Below are 16,460 nucleotides of genomic sequence, written 5' to 3'. Positions count from 1 at the left end.
GTATGAAGAAGCAAGGCTGGGGCTGATTGCTTTCTAGCCTAGCCTGTAGATTCATGCAGTCTATCAGTGGCCGTCATGTCAGGTGATTACACAGAGTGACAGATTTGAGCCCCCTAAATCTGAGCTTCATTTTTGTAACGTGCATGTGAAATACATTTGTGAATGTAATGAACATGAATTGAGTAGATTATTTACGCCATCATCCTTTTTTCACCAAAATGATACACTAAGAACATATTGTCCAAAACCAGTGACAGACCTAAAAATGAGTTTAGAAGTAAATTAACAACATACAGAGTGAATGTTGGAAGCTGAAGGTTCAAACTTCACTCGTTCTTCTGAACTTTGATCCTGGAAGCCTATTCCAGGGAACATCGGGCACAAGGCGGGGTACACCCTGGACAGGGTGCCAATCCATCACAGGGCACAATCACATACACATTCATACACTATGGACACTTTGGACATGCCAATCAGCCTACCATGCATGTCTTTGGACTGGGGGAGGAAACCGGAGTACCCAGAGGAAACCCCCACAGCACAGCACACTCTGCACACACAGAGGGCCACGGTGGGAATCGAACCCCCAAACCTGGAGGTGTGAGGCGAACGTGCTAACCACTAAGCCACCATACACCCCGAATCTGCAAATCTTAATAATTAAAAAGTAAAAAATAAGAGGGATCAATAAAAGTTCACAAGACACACTAATAACTGAATTTACACAAATGAACCAGTTCAAAAGTTTACACACGCTTGATTCTTAACACTGTGTCATTACCTGGATGATCAACGACTGTTTTTATATTTTAGTGATAGCTGTTCATAAATCATAGAAACATTTGTTCATTAAAAAAAGCAATTGAATTATCCCTCTTTCTAATTTATTTATTTATTTATTAACATTTTGCAGATTCTGCAAGGGGTGTGTAAATTTATGAGCACAACTGTAAACTCACTTTATTTTTTATATGTTGTAATTTCACATCGAAGGTGGGAACATTTCTGGAATTATTTATCTTGGATTCTTTTCTTTTCTTTTCTTTTTTTTTAACCATAAAAAAATCCTGCCATTTTTAACAGACTTTGAATATCCATTGTGTGTTCATCCTGCGACAAAGTGAAAAAGGAATATATATTTTTTAATGTCCGCAAAAGCCACTTAAAAACAGCCACTTTTTCAGCATTCGGCAAACTGTAGCACGTGATAGCCCAATTACGTTATGCGAACTTATGTGTTGAAGGTTATAAGTATGTTTGACATGAAGTCAGTAGACCATTACAGACGTCCACTATACTAAAGATATAACCCACTACTGAACTCTTATTGGTGTTTAGCCTCCAAGCTAATCTAACGACTACTTACACGACTCGAGCGCCTCTTGTGGTACACGTGCTGTCCAGGTGATACTTGTAACGCCCTTCCGGTGTGACGTCACGCCGAGAGTCGAGTGCGCAGGTGGAAAGTTTCCTCCTCTCTTTCTGTTTGTGTGAGTGTAGGGCTCAGTTTCGGTCAGCCACCCGAGCGAGGTGGTGGTTAGGAAAATAAGATGGGGAAGCTTCAGGAATTTCAGATCACTCTAAAGGACAATAAAGTGGTTTATAGTCCCGGCGAGTCCATTTCCGGGACGGTGAAAATCTCCACCGCTCAACCCATCCAGTGTAAAGGTGAGACTTTTGTTTCTGAGATTTTGACGAGCCATGCATATGGGTGGCATTGTGTTTACCTTCTACTACACGCATATTTGCTGTCTAAGCTACATTTATTGTTGTTTTAGACACAGTTGTTGAAGGTTATAAGTTGTTATTACGCCACACAACATGTTAGACTGTAAACATTTAGGGAAATGTTTATAAACTGAATAATAAACCTGTTTGACCTGTATTGGGCCTGGAAAAGCCTGTATAAGGCAGAACACAAACAAAAGGTCTATTCACTTCTGTTTATCTAGAGTAACTGTCACATACCTGAGCTATTAAAAATGAATTCATATAGTGTATCAAAGTGTTTCCATAGCATTAATACAGTAGTTAATACCATTTTATAGCTCTGAGCCTGAATAGATCAAGTCTCACAGTGTGACTGATAAAAACATAAGTGTTAGGAAATTTTAGAGTCGCCTATAAACTTTGTATTTAATACCGAGCCATTTCGCCTACTAAATTTACTTTCTAAAAATTTCAGCCAGGTCTTTGTTGTTGTTGTCATCTGTCAGTTGCTCTGTTGCCGTCATTGTTTTTCCGGGTGGTTTATATATATTCAAAAACCAGTCTGGATGGTTAATCATTCACATTGTTGCTTAAGCAGACCCGATTGTCCTCTTTTAAAAGCATCTGAATGCTGTGTGTGTGTGTGTTGTTGGGACCTGTGACTCGAGATCGTATCAGTCCTTAGAATTTGGGCTGAAACATTGCTGTCCGTGTAGTTTTAAAACACAAGAGAAACACAACTTTGTTTGCAATCACAAAGTGTCCCCCCAAAAAAACAACAACAAAAAAAACAGCGTCTCTAAGACAGTTTTACAGTTTTAACACAAACTTTTATATTCTAATCTCAAGACGTTGCCCATCGATTTATTTGGAATTGTTTCCAGAGCTGCTTTGTTTACCCGATGTGTTATGTGATGAATGTCATTTTGGTGTTTAACCCCACCCCCTTTTCTTCTTTGGTTGTTTGATTGAATTGGACACTTTAGTACAGATTTAGCAGTTATGTAAGAAATAATGCCACATTCACATCTACAGCAGTGTTCTTCCACTCAGCAGACTGTTTTTGTTTTTCGAGGATCTGAACCCGGACAACTTTAACAACACCGGTCCATTTTTACCAGCACTGTAACTTTGTTGGCTTTACGACGTCTCACTTACGCCTGTTTGACACATCATATCATTTCTTCAGATGTTGTCTGGTTCTAACGAGACCCCGTGATGAGAGTCTTTAATTTAGTATTGCTGAAATTCATGCACTGTTTTACCGCAGCACCATAGGGTTCTCGATTCTGATTGGTCACGGGTTAAATAACAGGTCTGCGTCATTCTAATATGAGATTGTTTCTATAGTAACAACTTAAACACTTTGTCACGGTAAGAGAGGTGAAGCTGTTATTTTAAGGAGTAACAGGCCAAGCTGCATTTTTATGTCTTAATAACTTCAAAAGAACGGAAATGTCTATTTATACCTGCTGTAACAGGAACTAATCTGTTTTCTGCGCGTTCCAATAACGTTAAATGCAACTATACATGGAAGAAAAGTACTATGTGTTCGAAGATAAATTCTGTAATTGTTGAAATTGCTGTGGTATAAAAGGAACAAAACGCACTGGGAAATAATCTTCAGTAACTCCGCTTTGTGTCAGGCCACGTCACACTACCGCATTGTTGATTATTTTCCTATATACCAATCCCCATTGTGTTTTATTCCTTACTTGTCTCAAAGTATATTCAAGTGTGTGTTTTTTCTGTTTCTTTCCAAGAACAGACTCAGACAGAGGATGGCTAGATTTTGTTATTAGAGAGAATGGGCAAATATACAATACAGCTGAATGTAATATTTATAGTTAGTAATGGTTAAAAGTCATGACCTTCTCCATTCTTATGAGATTCTTTGCCACAGAACCACAAATGCTTGTTTTTCTGTTGGTTCTAGATGATCGCGTTATTTATCCCGATTTAAAAAAAAAAAATTATTTTTAATTGCGAGCAGGAAAAATCAATATCGCACAAGACTAGAACCAGTGAAAAGTTAGGACATTTCTTATATATTAGAATAATAATGAAGACCAAATACTGGGGCTGGGCGATATGACAAAAATATAATATCATATATATATATATATATATATATATATATATATATGATTCTCAAAGGGCTGCGATATGTAACTTAGGTTTGCTAATAAAAACAAACTGCCAGCAAAATGGTACCTTTTTTTTTTTTTTTTTTTTTTTTTTTTTTTAAAATTAAAAAACACTGATGTCTCCATAAAGAATTTTTTTGTTGTTGTTAATATTTAAACATTGATTTAACAAATAAAACATATTTTTCATGAAAAGGATGAAAACAAAATTTGTTAAAAAAAAACTGTAGTAATGTTTACAATTTTAAAGATTAAATAGAACATTTTTTTTTTAAGTTCATTTTGATTAAAAATGTAATAACGATATCACGATATCCGTGATATGTCAGAAAAGTGTATCGTGGCGTAAGTTCTACAATATCAGTATTATATCGTTATATCACCCAGCCCTAGTACACACCATGAAATATGTATAGAATTCTGCAGCGACAATGAAAATGAAAATTTGACTTGCGCACAAAAATACACTATACACATGTATGGTGAAATCATCTTCCCATTTTATTTGTAATGCTTTGTGCAGGATAAAGCTGGTCTGAGGAAACGAGCGAGCAACTCCTGAGCGACACGCAATGCTGCCGTTGTCACACCTGTCTCTTACCCTGTATTTGGCTAAAGTGCGGTGGAATAAATGGTGTCTCTATTGTTGTATGGAAATGAAGGATCAGTGTGGTGTCCGTATGCTTTATAGAGGTACATTATGAGGGAAATGTGTTCGGGCCACCCTTCCGGCTCCTGATAGTCATGTGACAGTTAGCCTCTGTGTTATCTGTGGTGTTGTGGAAAGTTGAAGCGAATCCAGCTCGGGGCTTTGCTAAGCTGGAGCAGGACTGGTTTGTTGACATTCCTACTCGGACAGAACAGACGAGAATCCTTACGAGGTCAGTGTTACAGCCTGGTACCTGTGTACACTGGAATAGAGGTGTTTATGAACAATGTACATTAATATGAGAGTGTACTGGGAGTTCATGTGGCGCTGGGTAACATGTAGCACACGTATGCATTCAACTTTAGCAGCATGGTTTACGGATCAGTGGTTTAGGTGACTGATTTGTTTATATTTTGGGAAATATAACCAACTGAGTTTTCGAGAAAACATAACGGACTGAAATAAAAAAATACAGGAGTGGGCGAGACAGGGCAAACTCTGTGGGAGTGTGTGGGAGAGGGATTAAAAAAAAACAGTCCCACAGATTAATATGCTGTTAAATGGAAAACATTTTTGTCTGGAAGTCTGTGGTTGTGTTTGAACAACAAGGATGAAATTATGGAGCTTGTAGCTAATCAAGTTTGCATTTGTGATTAGCTCGGGGTATCTGCGAGATCAGCTCGGGGTATCTGAGAGATCAGCTCGGGGTATCTGCGAGATCAGCTCGGGGTATCTGCGAGATCAGCTCGGGGTATCTGCGATATTAGCTCGGGTATCTGCGATATTAGCTCGGGTATCTGCGAGATCAGCTCGGGGATCTGCGAGATCAGCTCGGGTATCTGCGAGATTAGCTCGGATAACCATGATTGAGAACCCTGGAGCTGTAAGGTGGCAGTGCTACCACCTGTGCCACCCTGCGTCTCAAAATGTCTTATATTTAATTTTTTTGGTTATTGTTGTTGTTTTTTTTAAATCCAACCCACAGCTATCACAGTGATGTGTTCAAAAGTGAGGAAAAAGGCTATGCACTTTAGTGCAAGATACCAGAGAAATGTAAGTGACGATGCATGATTCTTCTCTAATTGTCATGTTTTTTTGAAGGTGTGAGCAAAGCGTAGCGTGCTGCACAGAGAGAGATGGAGAGGGAGGGGTGCCCAAGGGACTGTAGTACAAGCAGATGAAGTCATTGTATTTGGTGCGGTTTTAGATTACATCATTGGTAGATTGTTTGCTGTGATTCTTTCCTCCTAACTCCCTTAACACTGTGGTCATGTGATCATCCCTCTGCGCCACCACGATGCGCTTTCCTTGTTTATCCCTCCAGCCATCACGGTCCTATACAAGTCCCAGTGTGTTATAGCATAAACTAATCAAAGGTGTGGAACTCTGTGTGGCGTTTGATAAAAATGAAATCCATTCCATCTCATTGTGAAACGCTCCTACACGCTTGCGTTGTACCGTATAGAATCATTCAGTCATTTTATATTGATTGATTGGTTTTCTTATGTTGTACAGCAATCAAGGTGAACTGCCACGGGTCATGCGGCGTGACCAACAAAGTGAACGACACGGACTGGCTCGAGGAGGAGCAGTACTTCAACAGCTCTCTCTCTGTGGCTGATAAAGGTACTCACCGATTAAAGTATTCATAAAATATTCACTCTCTCTCACTCACTTTCCTCTAAATTCATTTCCGCTCCTTGGAAATGTTGTGTAGAGGATTGATCGCGATGCCTGGCATACAGCTGCCGGCCTTCTGCTGCACCGTTTTATCAATTCCTTTCAAGCTAAATAATTTAAAATCAAATATGGCAACTTGTGCACTATAGCTGAGAAAAAGGAGAGCACACATCAGCCCTGTCTCTAAAGTACAAAACTGTTTATCCTGTACATCCCAGGATACAGTTCATCTTTCAAGAATGCCTTTTGGAAAATACAGAATAAGGAGATGGGTCTCGTTTTATCATCACGCTTCTCGACTGCGGACTTCACCACCATGTTTTATTTTTAATAAACCTTAATACACTTTTGAAAAGCAATATGTCTTCAGTGTTGCTTTTAAATGTTTCTTCTTTTTTTTTCTGTACTGGCATGTAGAATTTTATTTGATCTTTCCTTTTGATTGATTGATTGATTTATTTATTTATTTTCATTATTTGTATTTTCATTTTATCTTTCATGGGGTCGCAAGGTGGCGTAGTGGTTCGCCTCACACCTCCAGGGTTGGGGGTTCGATTCCTGCTACGGCCCTGTGCGCGTGGAGTTTGCATTTTCTCCCTGTGCAGCGGGGGTTTCCTCCGGGTACTCTGGTCTCCGGAAATCGGAGGCCGATTGGCATGTCCAAAGCGTCCGTAGTGTATGAATGGGTGTGTGAGTGTGTTTGTGATTGTGCCCTGCGATGGATTGGAACCCTGTCCAGGGTGTACCCCGCCTTGTGCCCCATGCTCTCTGGGATAGGCTCCAGGTTCCCCGTGACCCTGTAGGATAAGCAGTATAGCAAATGGATGGATGGATTTTGTCTTTCATATTATGTATGCTCGTTTTATTTATTTTTATTTATCAGTGTTCTCTGTATTTTTTTAAGTTTATTTTTCAATTTAATCTCTATTTATCCTATTTATTTTATCTTCACCTACTCTTGGTATATTCTCTGTTTTAGTTGTCATTTTGTTTTTATCTTTGTGTGTTTCGTTTATTTTCTTATGCTTGCTTACGGATTCGGTTTTCATGCAACTTTCTTTTTATTCTACATTTGTGTATTTTACTGTTATTTTTGTTGTTTATTCTCCTTTTGGTTATTCATGTCTTAGTTTTTTAAAAGTTTTTTTTTTTAGAATGTTATTTCACTTTATTTGTACTTATTTGCTTTCCATTTGTTTTTTAAAATACATTTTTATTATCAGACTCTCGGGTCAGTAAAGGTGTAAAGTTAGCATTTGACATTAGCATGATGCCGTCATGTTGTGTAGTATTTACTAGCTAACAGTTATCTCTGCCAGTCTTGGTAGATGTATTTAGTTTGTTGTCATATTTATGTAGCTCAGTGTTCTGTCACAAAATGTTGCATAATTACTCAAACACATTAAAAAAAGTTTAAAAATTACTTAAAAATGTCATTGAAATGCTTAACCTTTCGTCCCCTTGAGAACTGCGTCTAGTAGGATTTAATGCCATTTTAACCTATAAGTTCAGCTTCTCAGCTGTAGCTTTGTGTATTAATGATCTCTGTCTTTGTTTAGCATTGTGTACTGAGGTAGCGAGGGGGGGAAAAAGAAAGAGAAAGAAATCAAACAGCCTGCCCACAACATTTACTTGAGTCAGAGTGTCTGTTGAAATGATTTCACTGGAACACACTCTTCCTAATCATATGCTCTGTTAATAACTTCTGCCAGTTATAGCAATCTCATATCGCACTCAGTTGTGGCATCTGATGTGTGTGTGTGTGTGTGTGTGTGTGTGTGTGTGTTTCATTTCCCAGGCACTTTGAAACAGGGTGAACACATTTTCCCCTTCAAGTTTCTCATACCAGGTAAGACTGTACAGCACAAACACACACACACCTGTTTCTCTACATTCTTACACAATTGAGCTGGCAGCTCTGTTTGTTTGCCATAGCAACAGCAGCTCACTGAACATCAATGAGGAATGGTTCTAATGATCTTTGCTTTTGCCTTTAACCCATTAAAGCTCCGTCTCACTATTCAGCTACTGGTCTTCTAGCATATTATTTCGTTTCTACAGCGAAACTAACTGTAAAAGTGTCCAATCTTTCACTTGAGAAATAAGCTTTTCATATAACACACCTGAACCTGGAACTGTCCTCACCCTATCTGAGTATCTGTTTCTAATTACTGCCACATGACACTTCTCATGAGAGTAGAAGGTAATTAGTGATTTCCGGGAGATCTAGGTTCGGTCCTACAGGAAATAGAAAGAAAAACAGCTTTCCAGTGGAAATTGGAAAACTTCAAATGGTTGGATTTGAGCTAAATAATAGTGTAAATAAAATTTAGCTCTAGAACTCAATAACAAAAAAACAACAACAGCGAAATATTCAGTCCTAAAAGTTGCCAGTAAAAGGACATTTTGAAAAGAGACAACCCTTCGCAGTCAGGCAATTCCAAATCATCCAGGTACAAAACGATTCTAGCAAGAAACATGATAAATATTGACGTTTCAGTTGCTCACTTGTGTCCCGGCTCGGCAAGAAGGGAGATCAGACGTAACACAGGCACTTGCATGCAAACAAGAGTCATGTGAGAATGGAAAAATAGCAATGAAAGGTGAGAACATGGTTCATTTGTCAAGCCATGTTACTGTGTTGTTTAAAGTCTAGACACACTTCTGTGTCCTCTGAGTTAAAGGAGTTAAACAGAACTTGTCCATAAGTAAATATTACCAGGTTTAATTGTGGTCATAGAGTGGAGCTATCCATGGTCTTGCCCAACCTGTCGAGCCAGAAACCAGGCAAATGATATCCTTCAAATGTTTGTTCGTGACAGTTCATGGTCCTTTATAAATATTTTTATGTGGTGTGTAGATTGTAGTCATCTCGAATCAAATGCAGTTCAGTAGAATTGCTTTGTGACGTTCTTAAGCATTTCACACATATTACTCAAGCCCCCGATTTAGCCAACGTAATCGTTTCATCTTTCTAAACAGCGTGGCACATACACAACCAACCTAGCAGAGACAGCTGTGTGTTACCTCAACCGACTTCCTTTTCATGCCAGTTCAAAGTCAAGGAAATGTGTAAAGGAACAAGGTGACTCAGTTAAAGGGCAAAAACGGGCATTTCACAAGGTCTTTAATTGAAAAAATGATATATTTTTTTCAATATATTTTGCAGTCTAACTACAAAAATAGAATTTGAATATGTCACATAGTTAAAAGTGGGTGTACTTGGACCAAGACTGGAATATTAGGAAGAATGTAGGCCAAAGATGATAACTGTCAGCATCCTAAAGTTGTTCAGGAGATATCAAGTAGATAGGAGGCAGGTATGAAGTTAAGGCGTGGGCATGTGAGTTATAACATCTAGAAGATTAAACTGATAGCATTTTGTAGTAAGTTGGAAGGGTAAGTAAGTGTGAATTTTCCTCTAGGTTTACTAAAGCTATCTATCGATCCAGATGCAAAACTGAGGTTATGAAATTGTAACATACAGACATCGGGCCTCGTTTATCTTTTAGTAAGGTTGTGTATAAATGTTTGTTAAAGCCAAACCGAATTGTTTCAGAAACGCTGATTTCGAGTCATATTCGTGTGCGTATGTTGATCTGTAAAGTGCATAGCATGTTCCCGACACAGCTCATTTGCATTTAGTGATGTCCACAAATAAAAGGTCAAGCACACAGAGGGCTGGGAACACAGGAAACACAGAAGTGGAAGTTATTTTGACTCACTTCTATGCCAGTAAAAAACTATTTATCAGTGAAAAAAAGTGTGAATTGGTGGGGGGGGGGCAGAGGGGTGAGTCATGGTGGCTTAGTGGTTAGCACGTTTGCCTCGCATCTCCGGGGTTGGGGGTTTGATCCCTGTCTTCGCCCTGTGTGCGTGGAGTCTGCATGTTCTCCCCGAGCTTGGGGGGGGGCATTACATTTTATTAATGAGTGACATGTCATGCTTTTCACCATTTTTAATTACATTTAATGTTGTGGAATGTCTGAAACAAGTTAGCTCCTGTTATCACTTGCATTACCGCAGCTATTAAGAAGGTGAATTAGGTGTTAGGTTGGACTTATGATCGGAAGGTTGCGAGTTCAAATCCCAGTACCGCCAAGCTGCCACTGCTGGGCCCTTGATCAAGGCCCTTAACCCTCAACTGCTCAGTTGTATAAATGATTTAAATATAAGTCTCTCTGGATAAGGGCATCTACCAAATGCCATAAACGTAAACGTACTAAGAAACCGAAAGTGCAAAGTCGTCTGTCCTGAAGACTTTTGTGGCAGAAAACTTGCAGACTATTAAGTGCTGACACTAGAGACTCCTTTAAAAAATGTTAGGTGGGATTTGTGAAAGAGCTGCTACTGTAAAAATGTAAAAAATTAGAACAGAAGTTCTCAATCTTTTGTAACTAAAGCCCCCCCCCCTCCCTCCAGCCTCCCCTCCCAGCCTCCCCTATCATGTGGCACCATCATTTATGCACATTCTATTTGAAAAGCAATAAAACACACCAAGAACCCAAATGATGCCCTTCCTGTGTTTTTTTTTGTTTGTTTGTTTGTTTGTTTGTTTTTCTTGAAAACCATTTGCGCCCCCCTTCCGATCTCTCCCCCTGGTTGAGAACCACTGCATTAGAGCAAGCACATGAATATAATCCTGTGATTTGAGTTATGGCTGGAACTACTGTCCGTTATTACAGTTACTGCCGTTATAAAAAATTTATCCATACCTTCAGATATGAGAATTATACCACAGCGCTTAGGTATAAGATTTATAAATTCATAATGCCATAATGTATATTTAATAAATGTATATATTTATTTATTATTTATAGTGTATATATTTATTATTGCCCTCAAATGCCATTCCACAATATTTTTGAATATATTTACAGTCCAAAATGTGATTCAGGGGGAAATACTGTGGATGGGTGTTACAGTGGTCCTCGCTCGAGCGGATATCGCAAACTTGCATTCAAGGTCAAAGTCGTGCGTGAGAGGCACCTCTGTATATGACTAAATGTCTTCCTGGCATAGATTAAGAATAAAAAATAACTTGCACATAATGATTTGGTTTGGGGTTTTTTTTTATAGACATTTTGAACCATCAGTGTCCTGTTTTTTTGTATTTATTTGAATGTCTCTCCTTTTTCTTTTCCAGCCACAGCGCCAACATCATACGAAGGGCCGTATGGAAAGATTATGTACAAAATTCGAGCGTTTATCGACACGCCTCGCTTCTCAAAAGACTACAAGACGGAGAAGCCCTTCTACATGCTGAACAACATTAATCTTAATGAAGTGCCCGACATCTATGTGAGTGTGTGAGCTTTGTGCACGTTAATAACCAGTGTCCTGTACACGTTAGTATGCACGATCAGGTGCACTTGTGTGCTTCTTATTTTCTCATTGATTTTTGTAACTCGCTGTTTATTGGGTTGCGAAAGAAAGTAATGATCAAGGATGTAACAGGTACTGACATGTGAGACCATGTTACACCAATTCTCTTGATATTACAGTATATTACATTGGCTCCCAGTCACTTTTAAGATGGATTTTATGTACTGGTACTAGTTTTTAAAGCACTGAATGGATTAGCACCTGTTTGTCCCCTGTATGTTCTAAACTGTTCATCCACTCAGATCCAGTATGGCAGATGCACACAAAAGCACACAAAAAGTTTTTAATAACAATAATTCGACATTAAGACATTGGTCTTTTGATCTTTTGAGGTTGTGAGTTCAAATCCCAGTACTATCAAGCTGCCACTGCTGGGCCCTTGAGCAAGGCCCTTAACCCTCAACTGCTCAGTTGTATAAATAAGATAAATGTAATGTAAATAAAGATTATTATTATTATTATTATTATTATTAATTTCACAGGAGCCAAACACTTCAAATATCACTAAGAATTTCACCTATATGCTGGTGAAGAATGGGACAGTCGTCCTGGTGGCTAAAACGGACCAGCGTGGATACATTGCAGGTCAGGTCATTAAAGTGTCCACAGAGATCGACAACCAATCGGGGAAGAACACGGGCCATGTAGTTGCCTGTTTAATTCAGGTAATGATTTACTGTTGAACTAGTAAAAATTCTCGCTGTGCTTTTCTTGAAAGCCGTATCATGTTCCTCTGCTCGTGCCCTGTCAGAGAGTGACGTATCACACAAAGAAACCGACACACGAAGTGAGAACAATAGCGGAGGTGGAAGGAGCTGGAGTGAAGGCAGGCAAACAGGCCGAGTGGAAAGAGCAGATTATCGTTCCTCCTCTTCCACAGTCGTCTCTGGCTGGATGTAACCTTATCGAGATCAACTATTTCATCCAGGTGAGTGTATATCATCACTCCACAAGAGTGTTCATTAACGTTTTGACCAACACTTATTCTTTGTAGCATTTAAAAAAATTTAAAATAAAAAAAACTCTCTCATGCGCCAGGTGTCTTTGAAATACCCGGAAATGTCACTGACGCTGCCAGTTCATTTCGGGAACGTCGCGGTTGATCCGAGCCTCCGTCCTCCTCCTAAAGCCAAGAAAGCCTCCAAGACAGCTCCCACTCCAGCACCACGGACTAACCCGGCGTCTCCGAATTCAGTGAATGCCTCTGTTGCCTCTCCTTCTCCATCCGGCTCCCCCAGTCTGCCTCCTCGCCCTGCGCCCCGGCCCCGGCCCCGCAGCATGTGCGTCACTCCGAGCGCGCCCCCAGCAGAGCCAGACATGAGAGGAGCTGGGGATCGGCAGAGCGAAGAGATTCCTACTAAGGTCCACTCTCAGCATCAGGGCCCCATGTCTCCCAGATTTAGCTACGCCCCGGGTCTCGTGTTCCCGCAGAGTAACAGCAACCCCTCAGTGCCTCACTTCTCCCTCTCCACCGGGGCCACCATCCCCTTCTTTACTGAAGGAAACAGCCCAGCCGTGCCCACCTCCTGCCCCTTCATCCTGCCACCAGATTACAGAAGCTCAGCACTCCCGCACGGTGAGACCCACAAGCTTCTGTATGATTTACATAAAGTGCAAACGTTTGCATCCCCTTAGAACAGAATGAAGAAAACAATGATAATTCATTTATAGGGTGATGTATAGGTTTGACAGAAATTCATTAAGTAAAATCTAATCAAATAACGACTTTAACATTTTTCTCTTCATTTTGGATGCTTGTCTTGTTTTCTGTGATTTTGTGGATAAACCGTAAAATAGAGCAATACAGACTCAAAAACAAGGAGAACATGAAAACATTTCAACTTGGTTAAGAATCTTAGACTGTTTAGCTTTAAAAAACTTCTGACATTCCTTATTAATCCAAATTGGTTTGTTTGCTTTTGATAGTCTGTGAATGTATAGAATAAGCATAGAATCATGTAAGTTTTTGGATTAGGCACATCCTGATGATGAAATGTTAATACCTTGATAAACACCCAAACGTTTATCATAAGATTGCAAGATTTCTAAAACAAAACCCTGATTCCATAGTTACGATGTTTACTATAGTACTGTGAATTGAACCATAGTACCTTCCATACCTTCTTTGAGAAAGATGAGTATGTTAATTTTGTCCAAAATAACGGTGGCTTAGCTCCTAGCATGTTTGCCTCGTACCTCCGGGGTTGTCTGCGCAAAGTTTGCATGTTCTCCCCGTACTTCGGGGGTTTCCATCGGGTACTCTGGTTTCCTCCCCAGTCCAAAGACATGCATTGTAGGCTGATTGGCATCTCTAAACTGTCTCCCCTCAGCCATGTGTAAGATAAGCCGTACAGAAAATGGATGGAGGTTTGTTGTACTGCCTTCTTTTTAGGAATGCAAACGTCGTCCAAAAATGCTGCCACGTTGGTTGGGATTGCGATGATAATCCAAAGTGTCCGTGATAACAGCAACGCAATCTCAATTACACCGTATAACTGATCATCAACACGTCCGTTTTCCACGACCAGATTCTGGAATCATTTAAATATTCAAGCTATTGTGTGTTACTTTGCTATTACATTTTAATATTTGAAGTATAGATAAACAGTCCCTTTGTTCCCAGAACCAAATGTGAGAAAGACGTCATGTAGTTTACACTATAATAAAACTTTTTTTTTTTTTTTTGCACCGTACCTTTTGTTGATTTCCATGAGCACAACTAGAATATAAAATATAGTACAAATATTGTTTAAAATTTCTAACCTTCACACAATTTACTTTACAACCAAAGACATTTCTCTGAAAATCCTGTGGTATTTCTGGTTGGTTTTACAATTAGGTGTGAATGTATTTAACTGTGTTTATGGTACGTAGTTATTTTTGTTTGGTTTTGGTAACACAATAATTTTTCTTTTTCAGAGCCTCCACCAGCTTATGAAGACAGCTTTCTCACCACATAAATGATTCCTGCTCTGTACCGAACAGCTGATGACTCCTTTTGGGACTGATGTCCTTTCATAACCACAGTTACTGCACTTTTTGGACAACGTAGTCACTCTTGAAGTCTGTGATCAGAGCAAACCGAAAGATTTCTTTGTGAAGCATGGAGTGGCAACTCATCTCCAGTTTTCTCAAACTCTGGATATCTTGTCTTGTGGCATGTTTTGATTCTTCTTTGGATTATTTCTTGTTCTTCTTCTTCATGGGAGACTTTGTGTTCATTTGTATTCATTGCATACTTTTGTTTATAGCCCACTGAAAAAAATAAAGTTTCTATTTTAAATTAGTATAATAATGATAAATAATAATTGCTGCTATTATTTGGCAAACAAATAAAAATGTGATTTTATGATTTCACTTCTTACAGGAAATAGTTACAGAAAATATTCCATGACTTGTTAATGGTTCCTGTTTCATTTTTTAAAAAGTTTAGTTTTTAATACACTACAAAGGTTCTAAGAAGTAAAGGAAATACTTCTCACTAGCTTCCTTTTTCTCTGTGCTTCTATGGAAGATATTTGTGTAACATTAGCACTATTATTTTCCATTTAAATACAGACAACAACAATACATTTGATTTCAGTACTGAATGCAATAAATTGTCTCATTATGTTGTAATTAAACTGTTTTCTATACCTCCTTTGTTGCTTTGTCTTGAACATGCTATAATTTCATTATTTTAATTATGTGTATATAGGTTTGAATATTTCAGTAACTGCTGATCTCTTTTGATTTTCACACACAACAGTTATTGAGGGCGGAAAAACGCCTCATTGATGAGAAAAGTCAAAGGCGAATAACCTGACTGGTTCAAGCTGACAGGAAGGTCACTGTAGCTCAAAGAACCACTGTACAACTGTGGTGAGCAGAAACTTATCTCAGAACACACAACACGTCAAACCTTAAGGCAGATGGACTACAAAAGCAGAAGACCATATCAAGTTGCATTCCAGTCAGCTGAGAACAGGAATTTTGGACAGTCAGTGATTGGCAAAACGTGGTTTCTAGTCTTCAATACAGTTTTGGTAAGCTTGTGCCCACTGTAGCCTCAGATTCCCGTTCTTGGCTGATAGGAGTGTAACCCAAAGAATTACAGAAATACGCTGCATTTTGTATGCATGCAGGATGTCGTTAAAAGCCTGGACATGAAAATACACTCAAATTCAGTTTCCATATGAATGCACTATATAGATACACAGTTAGTGAATTTGGTTTGAAGTTCGTCATCCCTATCGTCTACTCTGTCCACCAGCTCCAATATATTCTGCCTAAAGTGCTTTATGATTTAGAATTAAATAAGAAAGTTAATAAAAGCCCTATCTTATTTTAGTTGCAGTTACATTTATATAGCACTTTAGACACTCAAAAGGCTTTACATAGTATGGGGGGGTCTCCTCAACCACCACTAGTGTGTAGCATCCACCTGGATGATGTGACGGCAGCCATAGTGCACCAGAACACCCACCACATACCAGCTATTAGTGTAGAAGGGAGATTGATGTAGCTAATTTAGGGATTTGGATATAGTGGGGCCATGTTAGAGAAGGGCCAATGGGGGAATTTTGCCAGGACACCAGGGTTATACTCCTACTCTTTTACCATAAGTGTCCTAGGAATTTTAATGACCACAGAGAGTCAGGACCTTGGGTTAATGTCTCATCCGAAAGACAGTGCTGTTTTTACAGTATAGTGTCCCCTTCACTATACTGGGACATTAGGCCACACACACAGCACGGGGTGTGCGCCCCCTGCTGGCCTCATTAATACCACTTCCAGCAGTGAACTTAGTTTTCCCTAGGAGGTCTCCCCATCCAGGTACTGGCCAGGCTCAACCCTGCTTAGCTTCAGTGGGAAACCAGGCGAGAACTGCAGGAAGACATGGCTCTGGC

General features: G+C 39.4%; 1 protein-coding gene across 1 annotated transcript; it reads left to right on the top strand.

Moving 5' to 3' along the window:
• The first annotated feature begins 924 nt into the window (after positions 1 to 924).
• Positions 925 to 15,206, top strand: arrdc1a (arrestin domain containing 1a). The gene is made up of 8 exons (XM_053653930.1): positions 925 to 1,668; positions 6,022 to 6,132; positions 7,985 to 8,035; positions 11,333 to 11,487; positions 12,054 to 12,236; positions 12,323 to 12,499; positions 12,610 to 13,147; positions 14,491 to 15,206. The coding sequence occupies exons 1-8, from the start codon at positions 1,551 to 1,553 to the stop codon at positions 14,529 to 14,531; spliced, it is 1,374 nt and encodes a 457-aa protein (XP_053509905.1). The 5' UTR covers positions 925 to 1,550; the 3' UTR covers positions 14,532 to 15,206.
• Positions 15,207 to 16,460: the final 1,254 nt, after the last annotated feature.

Source organism: Ictalurus furcatus, chromosome 22, assembly GCF_023375685.1.
Source record: "Ictalurus furcatus strain D&B chromosome 22, Billie_1.0, whole genome shotgun sequence".
Taxonomy (NCBI): Eukaryota; Metazoa; Chordata; class Actinopteri; order Siluriformes; family Ictaluridae; genus Ictalurus; species Ictalurus furcatus.
This window is presented reverse-complemented; position numbering and strand designations above follow the sequence as displayed.